This window comes from Phacochoerus africanus, chromosome 8, assembly GCF_016906955.1.
Source record: "Phacochoerus africanus isolate WHEZ1 chromosome 8, ROS_Pafr_v1, whole genome shotgun sequence".
NCBI classification, from domain to species: domain Eukaryota; kingdom Metazoa; phylum Chordata; class Mammalia; order Artiodactyla; family Suidae; genus Phacochoerus; species Phacochoerus africanus.
Window position 1 is genome coordinate 119393339 of NC_062551.1, and position 19785 is coordinate 119413123.

The following is a 19785-nucleotide window of genomic DNA, read 5'->3' on the forward strand; positions in this document are numbered from 1 at the left end:
TGAAATATATTTGACAAATAAAAACCCTGTTTTATCACTGAAATATATCCAATGCCAAACACACAGAGGATAATAAATACAGGGTAATTAATATACTCTAAAGGGTTGATGCAATTATGATTTTAAGACTCAAATATGAATAACATATACGAGACTTGCATAAAGGACTCAATCAACTAGACTAGTGAAAGCAGCAACTCTAATCAACTGCAAAGAACTTTCTCCTATATACCTTCTTTTTTTAAACTCTTTCAGAGATTTGTTGCTGTGTTTGCGTGTAAGAACGCGCCTGTCACTGTTATTTTGTAGATTCTGGTACATCATGGTTGATATTTCTACAGCAATGAATGCAATATATATGTAATTAATGATGTATAGTAATAATTTTACAATTTAGCCAACTAATGAGAAATTTAGTTTAAAAAAATCACCTTCAAAAGACAGTACTAAGGCGTTCCCATCGTGGCACAGCGGAAACAAATCTGACCAGGAACCATGAGGTTGCGGGTTCGATCCCTGGCCTTGCTAAGTGGGTTAAGGATCTGGCGTTGCCGTGAGCTGTGGTGTAGGTCACAGACGTGGCTCGGACTCTGCATTGCTGTGGCTGTGGTGTAGGCCGGCGGCCACAGCTCTGATTGGACCCCCTAGCCTGGGAATCTCCATATGCCATGGGTGCGGCCCTAAAAAGCAAAAAAAAAAAAAAAAAAAAAGACAGTATTAAGAAAGTGAAAAGACAAGACAATGCAATGAATGGGAGAAAACATTTGCAAGTCATGGATCTGATAAAGGACTTGTATCTAAAATACATAAAGAACACTTAATAAAGACAACTCAATTTTAAAATGGGCAAAGATCTGAAAAGACGTTTCTCCAAAGATGACACACAAATGGCCAATAAGCACACGAAAATATACTCAACATCATTAGTCATCAGGAAAATGCAAACCAAACCACAAGACACTTTACATTAAACAAAAAGACAGGTAATAAGTTTTGTTAGAGATGTGGAGAAACTGGATCCTCACACACTGCAGGGAGAAATGTATAATGAGGGAGTTCCTGTTGTGGCTCAGCAGTAATGAACCCAACTGGAATCCATGAGGATGCAGATTTGATCCCTGACCTCACTCAGTGGTTTAAGGATCCAGCGTTGCCATGAGCTGTGGTATAGGTCGCAGATGAGGCTCAGATCCCGTGTTGCTCTGGCTGTGGCGTAGGCCAGCAGCGCTGTTTCGACCCCTGACCTGGGAACCTCCATGTGCCACAGGTGCAGCACTAAAAAAAAAGAAAAAAAAATTTTTTTACATGAATAATGATGCAGTCATTGTGGAAAACAGTCTGGAAGATCCCGTCATGGCTCAATGGTTAACAAATCCAACTGGGAACCATGAGGTTGTGGGTTCGATCCCTGGCGTTGCTCAGTGGGTTAAGGATCCAGCGTTGCTGGGAGCTGTGGTGTAGGTTGCAGACGCGGCTTGGATCTGGTGTTGCTGTGGCTCTGGTAGGCTGTCCGCTACAGCTCCGATCAGACTCCTGGCAGGGGAACCTCCATATGCTGCAGGAGCGGACCTAGAAAAGGTAAAAAGACAAAAAAAGAAAAAAGAAAACAGTCTGGCAATTCCTCAACAGGTTAACCACAGAGTTCATATATGACCTAGGATTCTACTCCTATGTATATATCCAAGAAAAATTAAAACATTCCACACAAAAACCTGTACACAAATGTTCATAGCGGTATTGTTCATAATAGCCAAAAAGTGAAAGCAACCTAAATGTCCATCAACTGATGGATAAATTCATACAATGGATTATTTGGCCAGAGAAAGGAATGAAACACTAAACACATGCTATGATAAGTGTGACCCTAGAAGATGTTATCCTAACCAAAGGAAGACTAGTCACAGAAGATTCCATTTAAGGCAAATCTACAGAAACAAAGTAAATCAGCAGTTGCCTAGATCTGGGGAAGAGGCAATGATGGCCAAAATGGAACTTCTTTTTGGGTAATGAAAATGTTCTAAAATTTATCATGGTGATGGTTTTCCAACAATATGATATACTAAAAACCAAATGGGTGAATTGTATGGTATGTTAATTATATCTCAATAGAGCTGCTACAGAACAATAACAAAATGGTCACTTATGTTTTTCTACTGCATTTATCAGGGAAATAAGAGCTACTCTGGTCTTCATAAAGTCCATGGGGTGTATCTCTCCTGACAGGTTTTCTCATTCTTTAAAGGAGACAAAGATAAGAAAAGTAGACAAAGAGGAGAAATCTTCATAATCGCATGGTTATCATGTCTGATAAATCATCTTACCTACTCATTCTTACATTTTGAGCAGTTATTTTTCCTACCAATGTGACATTTCTGTCTTCTTTAAACACTTGAAGGAATTAAAGGGTGCCTAGCTTAACACAAAATCTTCAACTAATTTTCCGTAATTTATTTCTTGATTTATTTCAAACTTGATCAATTCCTTTTAAAAAAAATACTTATTTTGCAGGGATAACGTAAGTATTCAAGACATCACAGTAATGTCTAAAACAATGACTGGTACTCAGCAAATTATTGTCATTATCATTATGCTTCAGGAGATAGAGGATCCTAAAGTTGACGAGCAAAACTGCAGACAACCGTGAGGACATAAAGCTATGCCCTACAAAGGCACAGTCATGTGTCAAGGAAAGGAAACCTCTGGCAGATAATCTCACATCACACTGACAATCAGCAGCCCAGTCATCACCACTACTGGTAATACTACCATTTCTATCATCTCATCATCACCCAAACTACTCTCCTTCTAAAGCATTTATTTATGTGTCTTTAACTTTTTCTATTTATGAAACGTTTAAATGTAAGGAAACATTTCCAAACTCAGCTAAAAGTACATCTTATTCTTTTCCCCCATTTGTTTCAAAAAATGTTTTAAATATATGTACTATAAGGTAACACAGATCCCTTCTCATTTCCTCTCTCCTTTAAGGCAACAACTACCTTGGACTATGGTGTTAATCATTACTATGCACGTTCTAGCAATAACTACAGATATCTGGAAACAATATAGAGTATTGTTTTGCATGTTTCAAACTTTCACCGAATGGCGTACTGGTCTGCCCCTTTCTTTCTTAGCTCAAGATTTTGCTTCTTTGTTGTTCTTTAATTCAATCATGTTGTTTCTTTCATGTAGCTCTAGTTCATTCCTGAAAACCACTGGACCGTATTATATTGCATGAATGTCAAAATATATTTATCACACTCTAACTAGTAAGATGTTTAAACTGTTTATCTAATTTTGCTATTAAGAGACTACAACAGGAGTTCCCATCGGCTTAGTGGTTAACGAATCCACCTAGGAACCATGAGGTTGCCGAGTTTGATCCCTGGCCTTGCTCAGCTTAAGGATCCGGTGATGCAGTGAGCTGTGGTGTAGGCCGGTGGCTACAGCTCCAATCAGACCCCTAGCCTGGGAACCTCCATATGCCACGGGTGTGGCCCTAAAAAGACAAAAAAAAAAAAAAAAAGACTACAATAAACATAATTCCTTGAGTGTCCAGGATATAATCACAGAAGAACTACTAGATCAAAAGATATATACCTTCAACTTCATTAGAGGTTGCTAAGACCATCCCTTTTTTACACTACAACCAGCAACTGAAGAGAGTTCCTGTTTCCTGTCTTCCTTCCCAATTTTTCCTTCCCATACTTTTAAATTTTGCAAACCAAAGGGTATAAAGTGGTACTTCATTGATTTTCCTTGATTAGTAAGATTAAGTATCATTTACTGGTCTTTCCGGTTTCTCTAATGTGAAATGCCTTTAACAGTATGTCCATCTTTCTACTGATCTGTGGTAGTTCTTAGAAACAGTCTGGGTACCAATCCTTACGCTCTTTTCAAAAAAAAAAAAAAAAAGTATATATACACCTGTTGCTGATTTTCTTATCTAGCAAGGCAAAAAAGCAAATACAATACCTGCCTTCTCAAAGTTCACAGCTATTTTCCAGACATTTATATTTGTGTTTCTCAAACCTTTTTGGCTACTTATAGGTGAATTCCTCCATGAGAGCCAATACACATACACTTACATATGAAGTGAAAAACAGAGCTCTACGTCAACTTCTTCTAATGGATCAATCACAAGCAAATACACAAGAAAATGAGTTTGTCTCCATTCTACATAGCCACGCCACATTTTGGCTCTCATATTAATTTATCATATGGCTTTCTTACGGATCAGTACTTAAACATTTATTTTGATGAAGAACATGTTGTTAAAACCCTTAATTAATAACCATCATATCTGATACATCAGGGTGTTTGAAACAACAATTGAAAGAGCCCACTACCTATACCTAATTAAGAATTAAGGTACAAATCCAGACTAAGCAGACGAAATATTTTAATTTTCAGTCGCGCTATCATACAATCAGTTCTTGGATAAATTGGCTCTGCAGTCATAGCAAAATGATTCTTCTAGATATTTTAGTGACAGCAAGACTACTGCTCAAAAAGTTAACTTCATTTACAGAAGCACTATCGAATGCTTTGTAAAATAAAGACACTGCCCCAGAGGCGTATAATCATAGAGCAAGAAAGGACCTTACCTCACTTAATCTAACTCCCTCATTTTCAGGCACTTGCAATTCAGAAATAAAGAAATTTCCCTAATGCAGGTCCTCTAAAATCTACAAATTCAGGATTTTTTCCATTGCATCACGCATCTTATTTTAGGTTTCCCAGCTCTAAACTCTGACTCCTCTATTAATTTTATAAGATTGAGATGATGTGTCACAGAAATAAGTATTTCCCAACCGCATACAGATCTTTTCCTGTGCACATTTCCCAATTTCCCCCCATCCTGCATTATAATGTACACAATTAAAAAACAAAACACCTGACTGCAATTAGGTGCAGAGTCCTGAGCCCCTGGCTACTGGCTCCGCGTTAAATCAACAGAAGTATCGGTTCTTTATTCCTTATTCAACATCCTACTAAGCGCCGACTTTGCAGGAAGCGCAGCGCACAACGCTTCTCCCCGCCCGCAGACCACGGACACCAGGGAGCCCCGGGCGCTCGGTAGTGGGGGTTCGGGGCGGCGGTGAGGTGGGGTCGCTGGGGTAATGGGGGCCTCAAGGAGCAGGGCGCAGGGTTTCGGGGACCTCAGGGACCCGGCCGGGTGGGAGGGAGCGGCAGAAAGGCGCGGCCGTCTTACCTTTCCGCAGCTCCCGCTCCCACACGGTGACGATGGGCCGCGAGTGCTTGCGGTGGTGGATCAGCCACAGGGACAAGGTCTGCACGCTCTGCTGCGAGTTGCTCAACTCCGACAGCTTCTTCTCCAGCGCCGCCTCAGAGAAGGCGGACATCCCTCCGACACCTCGTTCACGCCGTCCCACGCGGTGGGGCTGAGGGGTGGAGAGTTTCGCCCGCCCCAGCCGCGGCCCTCGCCCCCTCACCCCACCCTTGCCCACGCCCTCAACAGTGGGGCCGCCACATCCAAGACCCGCCGGGAACCAGCAAGATGGCGTCTAGCCGGCAGTGATGTCACGGACGACCCACGCCCCGCCCTCTGAACAGAAGCGGCCAAGAGGTGGGACCTCCAAGCGGAAGGGGCGGGGCTGAGACTAGAGATAGAGAGGCAGTGGGGCGGTACTGCCGAGGTCAAGGCCGGAGAGGGGGCGGGGTGTGCCAGGCCTAGAACTCTCCTGGTGGGAGAAAGTATTTCTATCAAGGGGTCTTTAAAAACCTCTACATAGGTGTGTAAATTTGTGTGTAAATTTGGTATAGCCACTTTGGAAAAGTATTTGGAGTGATATATTACATTTTAAAATATACCTTTCTGGTGACCTTGAGATTTCACTAAGTGCTGTCAATGCTAGGGAACCCCAGCATGTTTGCCCATGCAGCTGTATGCTAGCTTTATGGTCCAGCTCAGTAACAGCAAAGAGCTGGGACTTTCGCAGCAAGTAAATGGCTAAATTAACTGTGATACTTCATATTACAAAATACATGCAGCAGCTTAAAATATTCATAAATCCAATGGTGAATTGGGTTTTTTTTTTAAGTTGTAAAAGGAAAACTACAGTATAACATTGTTTTATAAAAGTATACATTTTATATTAATTCATAAGTATGTAAATGCATGGCAAAAGGTCTGGAAAAATACGCATGACATAAATAGTGGTGTGGAGGATTAGAACTGGAACCCTTAAGCTGTGTCTGTATTGTTTTTATTTTTTACAAGAACATATTTATGTATTGTGTAATTTAAAATAGATTTCAGAAATCTCATAACCCAGCACATTTTGACCTTGTACTTGTGTTAACTATGATAAATCACAAAGGACACAGAAAGATGGATACTGTTGTACTCTAATATTAATATAAGAAACTTCAAGGAGTTCCCGTCGTGGCGCAGTGGTTAATGAATCCGACTAGGAACCATGAGGTTGTGGGTTCGGTCCCTGCCCTTGCTCAGTGGGTTAAGGGTCCGGCGTTGCTGTGAGCTGTGGTGTAGGTCGCAGACACGGCTCGGATCCCTTGTTGCTGTGGGTCTGGCGTAGGCCGGTGGCTACAGCTCCTACTCGACCCCTAGCCTGGGAACCTCCATATGCCGTGGGAGCGGCCCAAGAAATAGCAAAAAGACAAAAAAAAAAAAAAAAGAAACTTCAAGATAGGTACACAAGGAATCACAGGAGTTCCTAAACCATCTTTTGAGAAGCACTGTTCCAGAACTTTCACCAAGTAGTCATCGAATATGCCTTTCTACTTGATCATAAGTATCTTCTCTTTCCTTTTTTTTTTTAAGGGCCACACCTGCGGCATATGGAAGTTTCCAGGCTAGGGGATGAATCAGAGCCTACACCACAGCCACAGAAACACAGGATATGATCCCCATCTGCAACCTATGCCACAGCTTGCAGCAACTAACCCACTGAGAGAAGCCGGGGATTGAACCCGCATCCTCATGGATACTAGTCAGGTTCTTAACCTGCTGAGCCAGAACGGGAACTCCAGGTTTTCCTTTCTTAAATTTCACATTAGGCTGTATGTTCCTAACAAAACAGAAGCAGGCGTCTCAGGATATAAACAATACTCAGACAAAGGCCATTCTGACATTGTAGTAGAATAAGAGAGTCAAGAGTCAAGGCCACCTTGAAACCACGAAAACTACCAATATTCTCTTATAACTACATCAATGATTACAGCTGTTTTACCAGTGATAGCTCTAACCCAATCTCAATCCTTTGGCATTCCAGATAAAAATTACCAAAGACCTACCCAATCGCCAAACTGTCTCTCCTTCCTGAACAGAACCCAATCCAGAACAGACTCCTGCTTTCCATAAAGCCTGTTTAGAATCACTAGAATCACCCAGCACAGGCTCTTGTATTAAACTCTTTGAATTCCCTTTTTTTTGGCATTTTAAGGCCAAATCTGAAGCACATAAAATTTCTTGGGCTAGCAGTCAAATCAGAGCTGCAGCTGCCAGCCTATACCAGAGCCATAGCCACACAGGATCTGAGGTGCATCTGCAACCTACACCACAGCTCATGGCAATGCCAGATCCTTAACCCCCTAGGTGAAGCCAGGGATCAAACCTTCATCCTCATAGATACTAGTCAGGTTCCTTACTGCTGAGCCACAACAGGAACTCCCACCAATTACTGCTTAATGATACATCCCCACAGTTCTCTTCTTTGCTGCAGCAATCTGAATAAACCTGACTTTAACTTTAGGTTGTTCTTGTGGTCTTTAGCTGATGAGTTTTGATATAGGACACACATCAAACCTTTTATAGTGGTTTAGATAGGTAAGAAAATGGATAAATTCTTCTTTGCAATGTTTATATTTCAGTATGGTTTGAATTTTTGACACAAGCATGTATTAGTTGTACAGAGAAAAAAATAAGAAATATATTTTGATTAGGGCAGGGGAGGGACCTTCATTGGTTCCCCCTTGCCTATAAGAAAAAGGTCATAGAGGGTTCCGGCTGTGGCAGAGTGGGTTAGGAATCCGACTGCAGTGGCTCGGGTGACTGTGGAAGCACTCGTTCGATCCCTGGCCTAGCTCAGTGGGTTAAGTATCCAGTGTGGCTGTGGCTGTAGTGTAGGTTGCAACTGTGGCTCAGATTCAATCCCTGGCCCAGGAACTTTTGTATGACGTGGGTTCGGCCATAGAAAAGAAAAGAAGAGGAAAAGGTCATAGCCTTGGTTTGACATACAAGGCTCCCATTAACTCAGTTCTACCACTCCTAGCAGCACCATCAGCCATCTCCCCGCTCTGTGTTTTTTAGCCCCAGCAATGACAAACTTATCTAATTATTTCCCAAATCCTAAACAATTCCATTTTCCACTTAAAGATGCAAGAAATATCTTCCCTGCAACCACCTGTACCCTCCTTCCCAAAATAAAGTTATTTTAAAATTGATTATAATCAATGGATGGATGGACAAACAAAATGTAGTATATGCATACGATGTGCTATTGTTCAGCCATAAAAAGGAATGAAATTCTGATACATGTTACAACATGGATAAACTTTTTTTTTTTTGCTTTTTAGGGCCATACCCTCAGCATATGGAAGTTCCCAGCCTAGGGGTCAAATCAGAGCTGTGGCTACACCACAGCCACAGCAACACAAGATCCAAGTCTCAGCTGCAACCTGCACCATAGCTCATGCAATGCCGGGTCCCGGACCCACTGAGAGAGGCCAAGGATCAAATCCCATCCTCACAGATATGAGTGGGATTCATTTCTGCTGCACCACAACAGGAACTGCCAACTGTAAACTTCAAAAATATTACGCTAAGTGAAATAAGCCTGACATAAAAGGACAAATATCATATGACTCCAGTGATATGAAGTATCTACATGGGGAAATCCACAGAGACATAAAGTAGAATAGAGGTTACCAGTAGTTGGGAGGAGGAGGGAATGAGGACTTATTGTTTAATGAACACAGAATTCCTATTTGGGATGATGAAAAAGTTCTGCAAATAGATAGTGGTGATGCTTGCTCAATGTTGTGAATGTATTTAATGCCATTTAATTGTACACTAAAAAATGGTTAAATGGTTTTTGTTTTATTTTTTCTTTTTTGGCCACCTTGGGGCATGTGGAATTCCCAGCCGCATTTGTGACCTACAGCACAGCTATGGCAACTCAGGATCCTTTTAACCTGCTATGCCAGGCCAGGGATCAAACCTGCATCCTGGCACTGCAGAGATGCTGCTGATCCCAGTGATCCATAGTAGCAACTCCTAAATGGTAATTTTATGTTATATATATTCTACCACAATAAAAAAAGAAAAAAATCTTTATTCAAATTTTTTATTGTGGAAAATTTCAAGAACACACAAAAAATAAAGAATATAACTAACCTCCAGGTATCCATCAAGAGTTTCAACAATTATCAACTCCTGGGCAAACTTCTACTTTTTCTCACACCACTCACATCCCCACACTGAATTATTTGCAGTAAATTCCAGACATTATATCATTTATCAATTGATATTTCAGACTCTCTCTCTGAAATAACAAGCATTTTTTATTTTTACCATGGAAATCCTATCCCATCTTCAAAACCCAGCTTAGATATCCCTCCTCTATAAAACCTTTCCCTGTATTTTCTAGGACAAGCAGGACCCACTCCTCCCTCTGCATATCTATAATTTTTTTCCCCTTCCCTCTAGAACAGGGTTTCTCAATACTGGCACTATTGACATTTTGGTTTGGGGTGTTTTGTTTTGTTTTGTTTTGCTCTTTGGGGCCTTACCTGCAACATAGGAAGTTCCCAGATTAGGGGTTGAATCAGAGCTGCAGCTGCTGGCCTACACCACAGCCACAGCAATGTGGGATCTGAGCCTCGCCTTCAACCTACACCACAGCTCACGGCAACGTCAGATCCTTAACCCAAAGAGCAAGGCCAGGGATCGAACCCTCATCCTCATGGATGCTAGTCAGGTTCATAACTGGGTGAGCCACAAGGGAACTCCAGTATTGACATTTTGAGATGGATGATTCTTTGATGCGGAGGCTGTCCCATGCAGTGTATGATGCTTAACAATGTTTGTGCACTCTTCCAACCAGATGTGAGTAGTACCCTTCCCCACTTGATGGCAACCAGAAATGTTCCAGACATTGCCAAGTGTCCTGGGTGGGGGCAGGGGGAGGGGGGAATTTGTCCCCAGTGAGAACTACTTCAGAACTTCACTGAAGAACTACACTGCAGGGAGTTCCCTTGTGGCACAGTGGGTTAAGGATCTGGCATTGTTATTGCTCTGGTTCGCTGTGGCCCAGGTTCAGTCACTGGCTCAGGGACTTCTACATGCCTCGGGTGCAGCAAAAAAAAAAAAAAAAAAAAAAAAAAAAAAAAAAAACAGAAACTATCCTGAAGATATTTGCTTCCATGCCTGTTCCAACTTTTGGACTGTGAAATCCTCAGAGAAACTGACAGCACTAATGGCCTGAACCTAGCCAGATTGGGACTTGAACCCATGTGCCAGGACTCAAACCCGGCCTAAACCCAGATTGGGGGTTACACCCACGGTTTTAAATTAGAATCACTCACCCTGTGTCTGGACTCACTGAGGCTCAGGTTCTTCATGTCTCCGTGCCTCAGGAATTCAGCGAGAGACAAAATGATAGGCAAGAAATAGATTTATTAAGATACGATGCTTGTGAGAGATGCAGGTGGGCAGGTATGGAAGCTGTAGCCCAAGGTGGGCTACAGTTTTATCATCCAAGAGGTGCGGGGGTTGGAAAAGTCCACCTCTTCCTTTCCGGGAGAAGTAAATCCTCTTTAGTATCTGGTAAAGGTGTGTATTCAAATCTGCAGAAGGGTGGTGGTCCTAAAACTCTTGCCCTTGATCTGAATATGAATGCAGGCCTAATCCCATCCCCTACCCAATGACCTGAGGCAATTCTCAAGGCTCCACTAATGAAGCAAACCTGACTTGTGCTGATGGTTTTCTTGAGCAATTTATTAACTTAACAGTGATCTCCCAATGTCCTCTAAGTTTCCCTCTTTAAATATGGTCCTTTATCTGGATTTCTACAACTACCTGTGCCTTCTCCATCCCTATCAAAAGGACCTAGACGGCTTCTTCTTCATCTTAATGGAGCCACTGTCTGCTTCTTACTGGGAACTCCCTAGGAAGAATGCTGGAAGGCCAAGCAAGCTTTGGGAGATCTTCACAGAACTGCATAAAAATCTGAAGCTATTAGTACAGCCTTCCATTCAGGGCCTTAGACACAACTCTAATATCCCAATCCATTATCTCTTCAGACTCCATTGAGAAGTCAAGTCATTGGAATCCATCTCCCTGCTGAGTGGCTCATTTGTTAAAGCTCTTACAGTGAGTGGAAACTTGCTCACTCTGTGACTTCGCCCATTGTCCCACCTCTAGCCTCAGAATTCTTAGAAAACGAGCCTACTTTCCCTTTCAGGCGACAGCCCTCGGGTATATGAGGACCACAATTATATGCATTCATTAAATCAGTCTAAAAGCATACACCCGTACAAGAGGAAAGCAGCCACTGGCCTTGGGAACTAGCCTAATCCTAGCAGCTAGGTCTCCGTGTCACTAGCAGCTGGCTTGGCATTCACAGATAGTCATGGTATTTTCCCTGATGGACCTAAAACATTACACAGAACAGCAAATCTGTGTTGATGTAGACTATTGTGTGACCTTGATAAAGTGAGACAAAACAAAAAACAAGACCATTTCATAAATCTTATTGAAGCCAAGATAAAATAAAAGGTCACTGTGTGAAGCACAAAAATCCCAAACATCTCTCTCTCCCAGCTAATATTAACTGCTGCTGCTTTGCCAATTACAGTTTTAGCCTTGCACTCTTCCCTCCATCCAGAACAAATTCATTAAGATACCCAACCAGGTTATTATTACTCCTTCCTGGTAGCATCCAATCCAGAGCAAAACCCCGCTTCCTTGAAAGCTCCTTCAAAAAACCTGATACCAGCAAGCCTTGCTGCACGAAGTCCATGCTAACATTTACTGAGTGGCTCCATGGTTCCCCCTGGTGTACGTTCTCCCTCATGGCAACAAACCAACAACCCAACTTGCTCAACTTTGGGTGGAGGACATTTATATACTGAACACCTACGATGAGCAAGGCCCTAGGGATACAGTAATGAATAAAATGAACAAATAATCCCATCAAATGAAGAACAAACCATTTATGTGTTATATGGTGTGTTAGATTAAGTGCCATGGGGAAAAATAAACAGGTTGGGAAGAAGGTATGTGAGTTGGAAGTTTTAAACTGGTTAGCCAGGAAAAGCCTCACTGAGATAACACTTTAAAATCTGAAGGATGGGAAGCCTGAGTCAAGCAGCTATTTCAGGGTGTTCCAAGAGATGGTAGAGCAAATGCAAAGACCCTGGGACAGGAGTGTGCCTGATGTGGCTCAAAAAACAGCAAGGAGGATTTCCTGTTGTGGCTCAGCGGTAACGAACCCGACTAGGATTCATGAAGACTTGGGTCTGATCCTTGGCCTTATTCAGTGGGTTAAGGATCCAGCATTGTCGTGAACTGAGATGCAGTTTGGAGATGCAGCTTGGATCCTGCATTGCTGTGACTGTGGCGTAGCCCAGCAGCTGTAGCTGTGATTTGACCCCCATCCCGATAACCTCCATATGCCACAGGTGCGGCCCTTTAAAAAAAAAAAAACCAGATCATTCCTATGAAATCTTTTCTAAGCTGAAATGGCGAGAAAGCAACTACTTTGGGACAACTACTTTGCTAACGGATGAACAAAGTAAACAGATAAAGCACAGATGCTCACAGACACCATGCAAATCTCTGGCAGCTTGATGCTGAGTGTAGTTTCCAGGGAAAGAGCTTGGCGTTGCTACTATCCATGTTTAGGGATGCAGCCTTTCTAACCAGCTGGTTGCAAAACAAACATAACACGATTTCCCCTTTTCTTCTTTTTTTTTTTTTTTGTCTTTTTGCCATTTCTTGGGCCACTTCCAGGGCATATGGAGGTTCCCAGGCTAGGGTCGAATCGGAGCTGTAGCCACCAGCCTACATCACAGCCACAGCAACACAGAATCCAAGATGTGTCTGCAACCTACACCACAGCTCATGGCAACGCCGGATCCTTAACCCACTGAGCAAGGGCAGGGATCGAACCCGCAACCACATGGTTCCTAGTCGGATTCGTTAACCACTGAGCCACGACGAGAATTCCGTTCTCCTCCTTTTGTAAAAGCAAAAACCCTTTTTAGACTTCTTTCAGTTATCAAAAACAGGTAGTACTAATGTAGATTTTTCCAAAAAGCGAAGTGGTGAAAATTGAACTTCCCAAAAATTGGGGAAAATTGTGCTTGTGATAATCCAGTGAGAGATGATGGTGATTTGGACCAGGCCAGGAACACAAGGTGAAAAGCTGGCAGGTTCTGGATACATTTGGAAAGTACAACAGGCCTGAGTGAAAGAGAAAAAGTTAAGGAAGGCATTAGGGTTTTCAGCCTGAGATAAAACTGGAAGGCTGAGAATGGACTTGTGGTTGCCAAGGGGGAGGGGGAAGGAGTGGGATGGACTGGGAGCTTGGGATTAATAGATGCAAATGAAGTCAGGGGTTGGAATGGATCAGCAATGAGATCCTGCTGTGTAGCCTTGGGAACTATATCTAGTCACTTATGATGGAGCATGATAATGTGAGAAAAAAGAATGTATACATGTATATGTAACTGGGTCACCATGCTGTACAGTAGAAAATTGGGGGTTCCCGTCGTGGCTCAGTGGTTAACGAATCCGACTAGGAACCATGAGGTTGCGGTTCGATCCCTGGCCTTGTTCAGTGGGCTAGAGATCTCGCATTGCTGTGGCTCTTGTGTAGGCCAGTGTCTACAGTTCCAATTAGACCCCTAGCCTGGGAACCTCCACATGCTGCGGGAAGAGGCCCTAGAAAAGGCAAAAAGACAAGAAAAAAAAAAAAAGAAGGAAAAGTGACAGAACACTGTAAACCAGCTATAATGGGAAAAAAATAGAAACCATTACATATATATATATATATATATAAACTGGAAGGCTGACCGTCATTATTAACCATGGGAAGACAGTGGGAGGACAGATTTCCTTGGAGGAAAGAACAGAAATTAATATTAAACTTGCATTTACAAGTGGAGAGGTCGGGTGAGCAATTGAATAGCCCACAATTCATAGGGGAGGTCTGGGCTGGAGTTATAACTTTGGAGTTTGGCGATGTACAGAATTTAAAATCATGAGATTGGACAAGATCACCAAGCAAGGGAGTGCAGACTGTCAGAAGGTCTCAGGGCATTCCGGTGTTTAGAGGTTGGGGAATAAGAAGAAATAAGCCATTGAGACTGGAGGAAACCAGTAGTGTGGAATTCTGGAATGAAGAACAATGCGTTTGAAGAAGATGATGATCAACCATGTCATATTATGCTAAGAGCAAGATGAAGATGAAAACCATTAGATTTAGCAAGATTTTCCTTCGGCTTCTTTTTTTAATGAGAAACATCCTATTCTGTAATTTTGTTTTTCCACTATTTTTTTAGGGCCGCAGCCATATAGCATATGGTGGTTCCCAGGGTAGGGATCCAATGTGAGCTACAGCTGCCAAACTACACCACAGCCAGAGCAACATCATATCCAAGTCACTTCCGCAAACTACACTGCAGCTCATGGCAATGCCAGATTCTTAACCCACTGAGCAAGGCCAGGGATTGAACCCGCATCCTCATGGATCCTAGTTTGGTTCATTAACTGCTGAGCCATGAAGGGAACTCCCCCATTCTGTCATTTTTTTTTTTTAAATCACATTCTAATATACTACATAATTTACCTATGTATCTTATTTTCTGCCTACTTTTACTAGAATGAAATCTCTATTAAGGCATGGATTTTTGCATGTTTTGATAATTAACACCATATTGCATAGGCCAACATCTGATCACAGTAGGAGCCCAATAAGTATTATTTGTTGAATAGATGGTTTTTGGATCACTTGCAGTGTTGGTCTGACACCCATGAACACATCTGCTTGGCAATGTTTCTCTAAAATTGTTAGAATATGTTCTAGCCACATCGTGGAATACCAAGATGATTCCCCTTTGCTCAAAGCCTGGCATTTTATGGTTCAGCCCAGCAAGCCCAGCCTGTTTGGCAGGAAACCACCTTCTACTTCAATCCTTCTTTCTTAGCACCATGTACTTTCCTGTGAACTGAAGGGAAAAACTCACAATCAGCCAGACCCACAGAGGTTGGGATATGAGCCGCAACTCTAATGTGGAATTGTGTGTTTCAAAGGAAAGGAAGAAAAGGGACATCCGACAACAGATTAGGAAATTTCTTTTTAAGATGAGTTTGCCCAACCAGAGCTCCCCCATGTATGATGTATCAGCGTTGGAGTCTGAAAGACAGGAGTTTAAGCCTTTTCTGTGGCATCAAGAGGTGCTGAGAATTTTATCAAATGAATGAATTTAACCACGCTTCATTTTCCTCATCTACAATATGTAAGTAATCAGGCCTATAGTGTAGGGCTGTTATGAGGATTGAGAGAATTATGTTTAGGTCTACAGCAGACCTTAATGAATGCTACTATTCTTACTTCATAACCCCTTCACCATGGCTAAATGTTTTCAGCTAAGATAAAGTGGAAGTGGAGAGCTTATTTTTTAATGGTAACGCCACACAATAAAAAGGGACAAACACGATTTTTATCCTTTTATATCTGGGTTAACATTATTATTATTATTTATTTTTTATCATGCATTTCACTTTAGCGTAATGTTTTCAAGGTTCACACAAGTTGTAAACAATTTTTTAATTGTATTTTTTCATTTGAATGAGAATTTCTGCAATATGCAGTCTTCCATATGATGAAAAGCAATTTGAATCTTCTCACGTGATGCTCAGTTCATATCTTTTGTGTATTCCTCCTAGCTAAGAACAGAAAATACCTTTACATTTATTCAAATATTTGTGTCCACTAGCAATGCTTTAAGTTATCCTCATATAGATCGTGCACAGATATGTTAAATAAAACTGATTCTTGGAGTTCCCATTGTGGCTTAGTGGGTGAAGAACCCGACTAGTATCCACAGGGATTTGGGTTCAATCCCTGACCTTGCTCAGTGGGTTAAGGATCCAGTGTTGCCACAGCTGTGGCAGAGGTCACAGATGTGGCTCTGATCTGGCATCGCTGTTGTTACTGTGGCATAGGCCTGCAGCTGCAGCTCTGATTTGACTCCTAACCTGGGAACTTCCATATGCTTCAGATACAGCCCTAAAAAGGAAAAAAAAAAAAAAAAAACCTTAAAGAACTTAATAAAAAAAATAAATGATTCTTTAAATCAACACTAGAAAAAACCCCAATGGTTGAACACAAGTAGCATCATTTCTAAATGACAATCATTCTCTCAATTTGCAAAATTGGAAGTGGCATTAAAATTCCACAAGGTGGCAGACTGGTCCCATTATATCAGGTTTCCTACATTTGATTTAAATACATTCTAGATATTCCCACTATTGGCATCCCCAAGTATAAAAAAAAACTTTTAGCACCAACACAAAGAATCTATAAAGGCATTTTCTCCCAGAAACAACTTTACAAATAATGGTTAACTTTGTAAATCAGTTCACAAATCCTACCATTACATTAGTTGTAGTAGAATCATAGAATTTTACACTTAAACTCTAAAATAGTTTAATTACATAGTTCTTGCCCCAATGCGAATATATTCATTTTTGGCTTAAAAAACATGGCAGTGGAAATTTAAAATTATGCAGTTGCATTCAAAATGGGTTGCAAGATGATATTAAGACAGTGGAATAGAAGGACTGGAGCTCACCTTCTCTCATAAAAGCAACAGAATTACAACCAAATGCTGGACAACCTTCAACCAAATGGACTGGAAACTTTCAAAAAGATACCCTACTCCAGAAGACAAAGAGGTCACATCAAGAGGTAGGTGGGACTATTATGTGATACAAGCAACCCATACCCACTGGGTGGGAAACCCACAGACTGGAAAGTAACTGTATCACAGAGACTCACCTATAGGAGTAAGAGTTCTGAGCCCCACGTCAGATCCCCACGTCTGGGGATTTGGGGTTGGGAGAAAGAGCCCCCAGAGAATCTGGCATTGAAGGCTGGTGGGGCTGTGCTCAGGAGCGCCATGGGACTGAGGGAAACAGAGACCCCATTCTTGAAAGGTACACACAGTTTTTCATGTGCACTGGGTCTCAGGACAAAGCAGAGGCTCCATAGGAATCTGGGTTGGACTTGACTGCCATTCTTGGAAGATCTCCTGGGAATGCAACTGGCGACTGTGGCTCATTGTGGGGGAAGGACGTTGGAGGCAAGGGTCTCAGGAGCATTCATCAGCCTGTGTTCCTCTACAGGTGGCAATTTTGGGAGAATCTGGCCCCAAGACCCATCAGCGCTGAGAAGCCTCAAGCCAAACACTAATCCAGGTGGGATCACAGCCCTACACATCAGTAAACAGGCTATCTAAAGACCCCCCAGGCACACAGCTGCCTCTAATCTCACTCAGTGACAAAGCCCCATCCACTAGAGGGATAGCAATAAGCTCCACATACCAGTGGGCAGGCATCAGTCCCTCCCATCAGGAAGCCTACAGCAGGCCTCCTCCCCACCCCGTACTAACTTCAGCCACTGGGGGGGCAGACATCAGAATTAAGAGAGGCTACAATGCTACTCTCTGCAAAAAGAACACCAAACCAAAAACCTATACAAAAGAAAAGGCAGAAAACTGTAAGTCAGATAAGGGAGCAAGAAAAAAATCCCACAAAAATAACTAAGTGATCTGGACATTATCAGCCTCTAGGAAAAAGATTTTAGACTGATGATGCTGCAGATGATGCAAGACACTGGAGATAAACTGCAGGAAAAGACTGATACTTCACAGTAAACATTGAGCAAAGAAATACAAAATCTAAAACTTAAGAAAGCAGAGATGCGAAGTTACAATAACTGAAATAAAAAATTCATTAGAAGCAACCAACAGCAGAATACAAGAGGCAGAAGAGCAAAGCAGAGAGGTGGAGCAAAGCAGTGGAAATCACTGGTGCAGAACAGAAAAGAGAAAAAATATTGAAAAGAAATGAAGAGAGTCTCAGAGAGCTCTGGGACAATATTAATGCACCAACATCCATATTATAGGGGTGCCAGAAGGAGAAAAGAGAGAGAAAGGGACAGAAAAAATATTCAAAGAGATAATAGCTGAAAACTTCCTTAACATGGGAAAGAAACCACTCACTCAAATCCAGGAAGCACAACGAGTACCATATAAAATAAACCCAAAGAGGAACACCCCAAGATATTAATCAAAGTGATCAAAATTAAAGACAAAGAGAAAATACTGAAAGCAGCTAGGGAAAAGAAAAAAATAACATACAAGGGAACCCAAATAAGGTTATCAGCAGATTTTTCAGCAGACACTCTGAAGGCCAGAAGGGAATGGCATGATATACTTAACATGATGAAAAGAAAAAACCTCCAACCAAGACTACCTTCTCCAGAAAGGATCTCATTCAGATTTGAAGGTCAAATCAAAAGCTTTAGAGACAAGCAAAAGCTAAGAGAATTCAGCAACACTAAACCAGATTTACAACAACTATAAAGGAACTTCTCTAGGCAGAAAAGAAAAGGCCATAACCAGAAAGAAAAATACCTCAAATGACAAGGCTCACCAGTAAAGTCATACATACAGTAAAGATACGAAATCATCCACACACAATTATGCCACGGAAATCAGAAATCATGAGAAGAGGTGGGTACAAATGCAGGACACTGGAGATGCACTTGCAGTTAAGAGAGCAACAACTTAAAACAATCTCATATATACATAGACTCTTACATCAAAACTTCAGGCTAACTGCAAGACAAAAATCTACAATTGATACACACACAAATAAGAAAAATCAACTCAAAAACAACACTAAAGATAGCCATTAAACCACAAGAGGAGAGAACAAGAGAAGAAAAGAAGAAAAAAGAGCAACAAAAACAAATCCAGGGAGTTCCCATCATGGCTCAGTGGTTAAAGAATCTGACTAGGAACCATGCGGTTGCAGGTTTGATCCCTGGCCTTGCTCAGTGGGTTAACAATCTGGCGTTGCCATGAGCTGTGGTGTAGGTCACAGACGCGGCACAGATCCTGCGTTGCTGTGGCTCTGGCGTAGGCTGGTGGCTACAGCTCCGATTAGACCCCTAGCCTGGGAACCTCCATATGCCACAAGAGCAACCCTGGAAAAGGCAAAAAGACAAAAAAAACAAAAACAAACAAACAAACAAAAACCAATTCCAAAACAAATGGCAATAAAAACATACGTATCAATAATTACCTTAAATGTTAATGGACTAAATGTCCCAACCAAAAGACATAGACTAGCTGAATGGATACAAAAACAAGAATCATATATATATGCTGTCTTCAAGAGACCCACTTCACTTCTAGGGACACATACAAATTGAAAGTGAGAGGATGGAAGGAAATACTCCATGCAAACGGGAATCAAAAGAAAGCTGGAATAGCAATACTCATATCAGACAAAATAGAAATTAAAATGAATATGTTAAGGGACAAGGAAGGACATTATATGATGATGAAAGGATCAATCCAAGAAGAAGATATAACAATTTTAAATATCTATGTACCCAACATAGGATCACCACAATATATAAGGCAATTGCTAACAGCCTTAAAAGGAGAAACTGACAATAACACAATAATAGTGGGGGACTTAACACCCCACTTACAGCA

General features: G+C 41.7%; 1 protein-coding gene across 5 annotated transcripts in view; it reads right to left on the reverse strand.

Moving 5' to 3' along the window:
• Positions 1-5542, reverse strand: part of RPRD1A (regulation of nuclear pre-mRNA domain containing 1A) — a 72673-nt gene extending 67131 nt beyond the window's left edge. For all 5 annotated transcript variants that reach the window (XR_007136699.1, XR_007136701.1, XR_007136700.1 and 2 more), the window contains exon 1: positions 5216-5542. Coding sequence is in view for 2 of the 5 variants with exons in the window: in XM_047794137.1 (XP_047650093.1) it covers positions 5216-5366 (151 nt within the window). In the remaining 3 variants the exon portion in view is untranslated. The remainder of the gene's footprint in view (positions 1-5215) is intronic.
• Positions 5543-19785: the final 14243 nt, after the last annotated feature.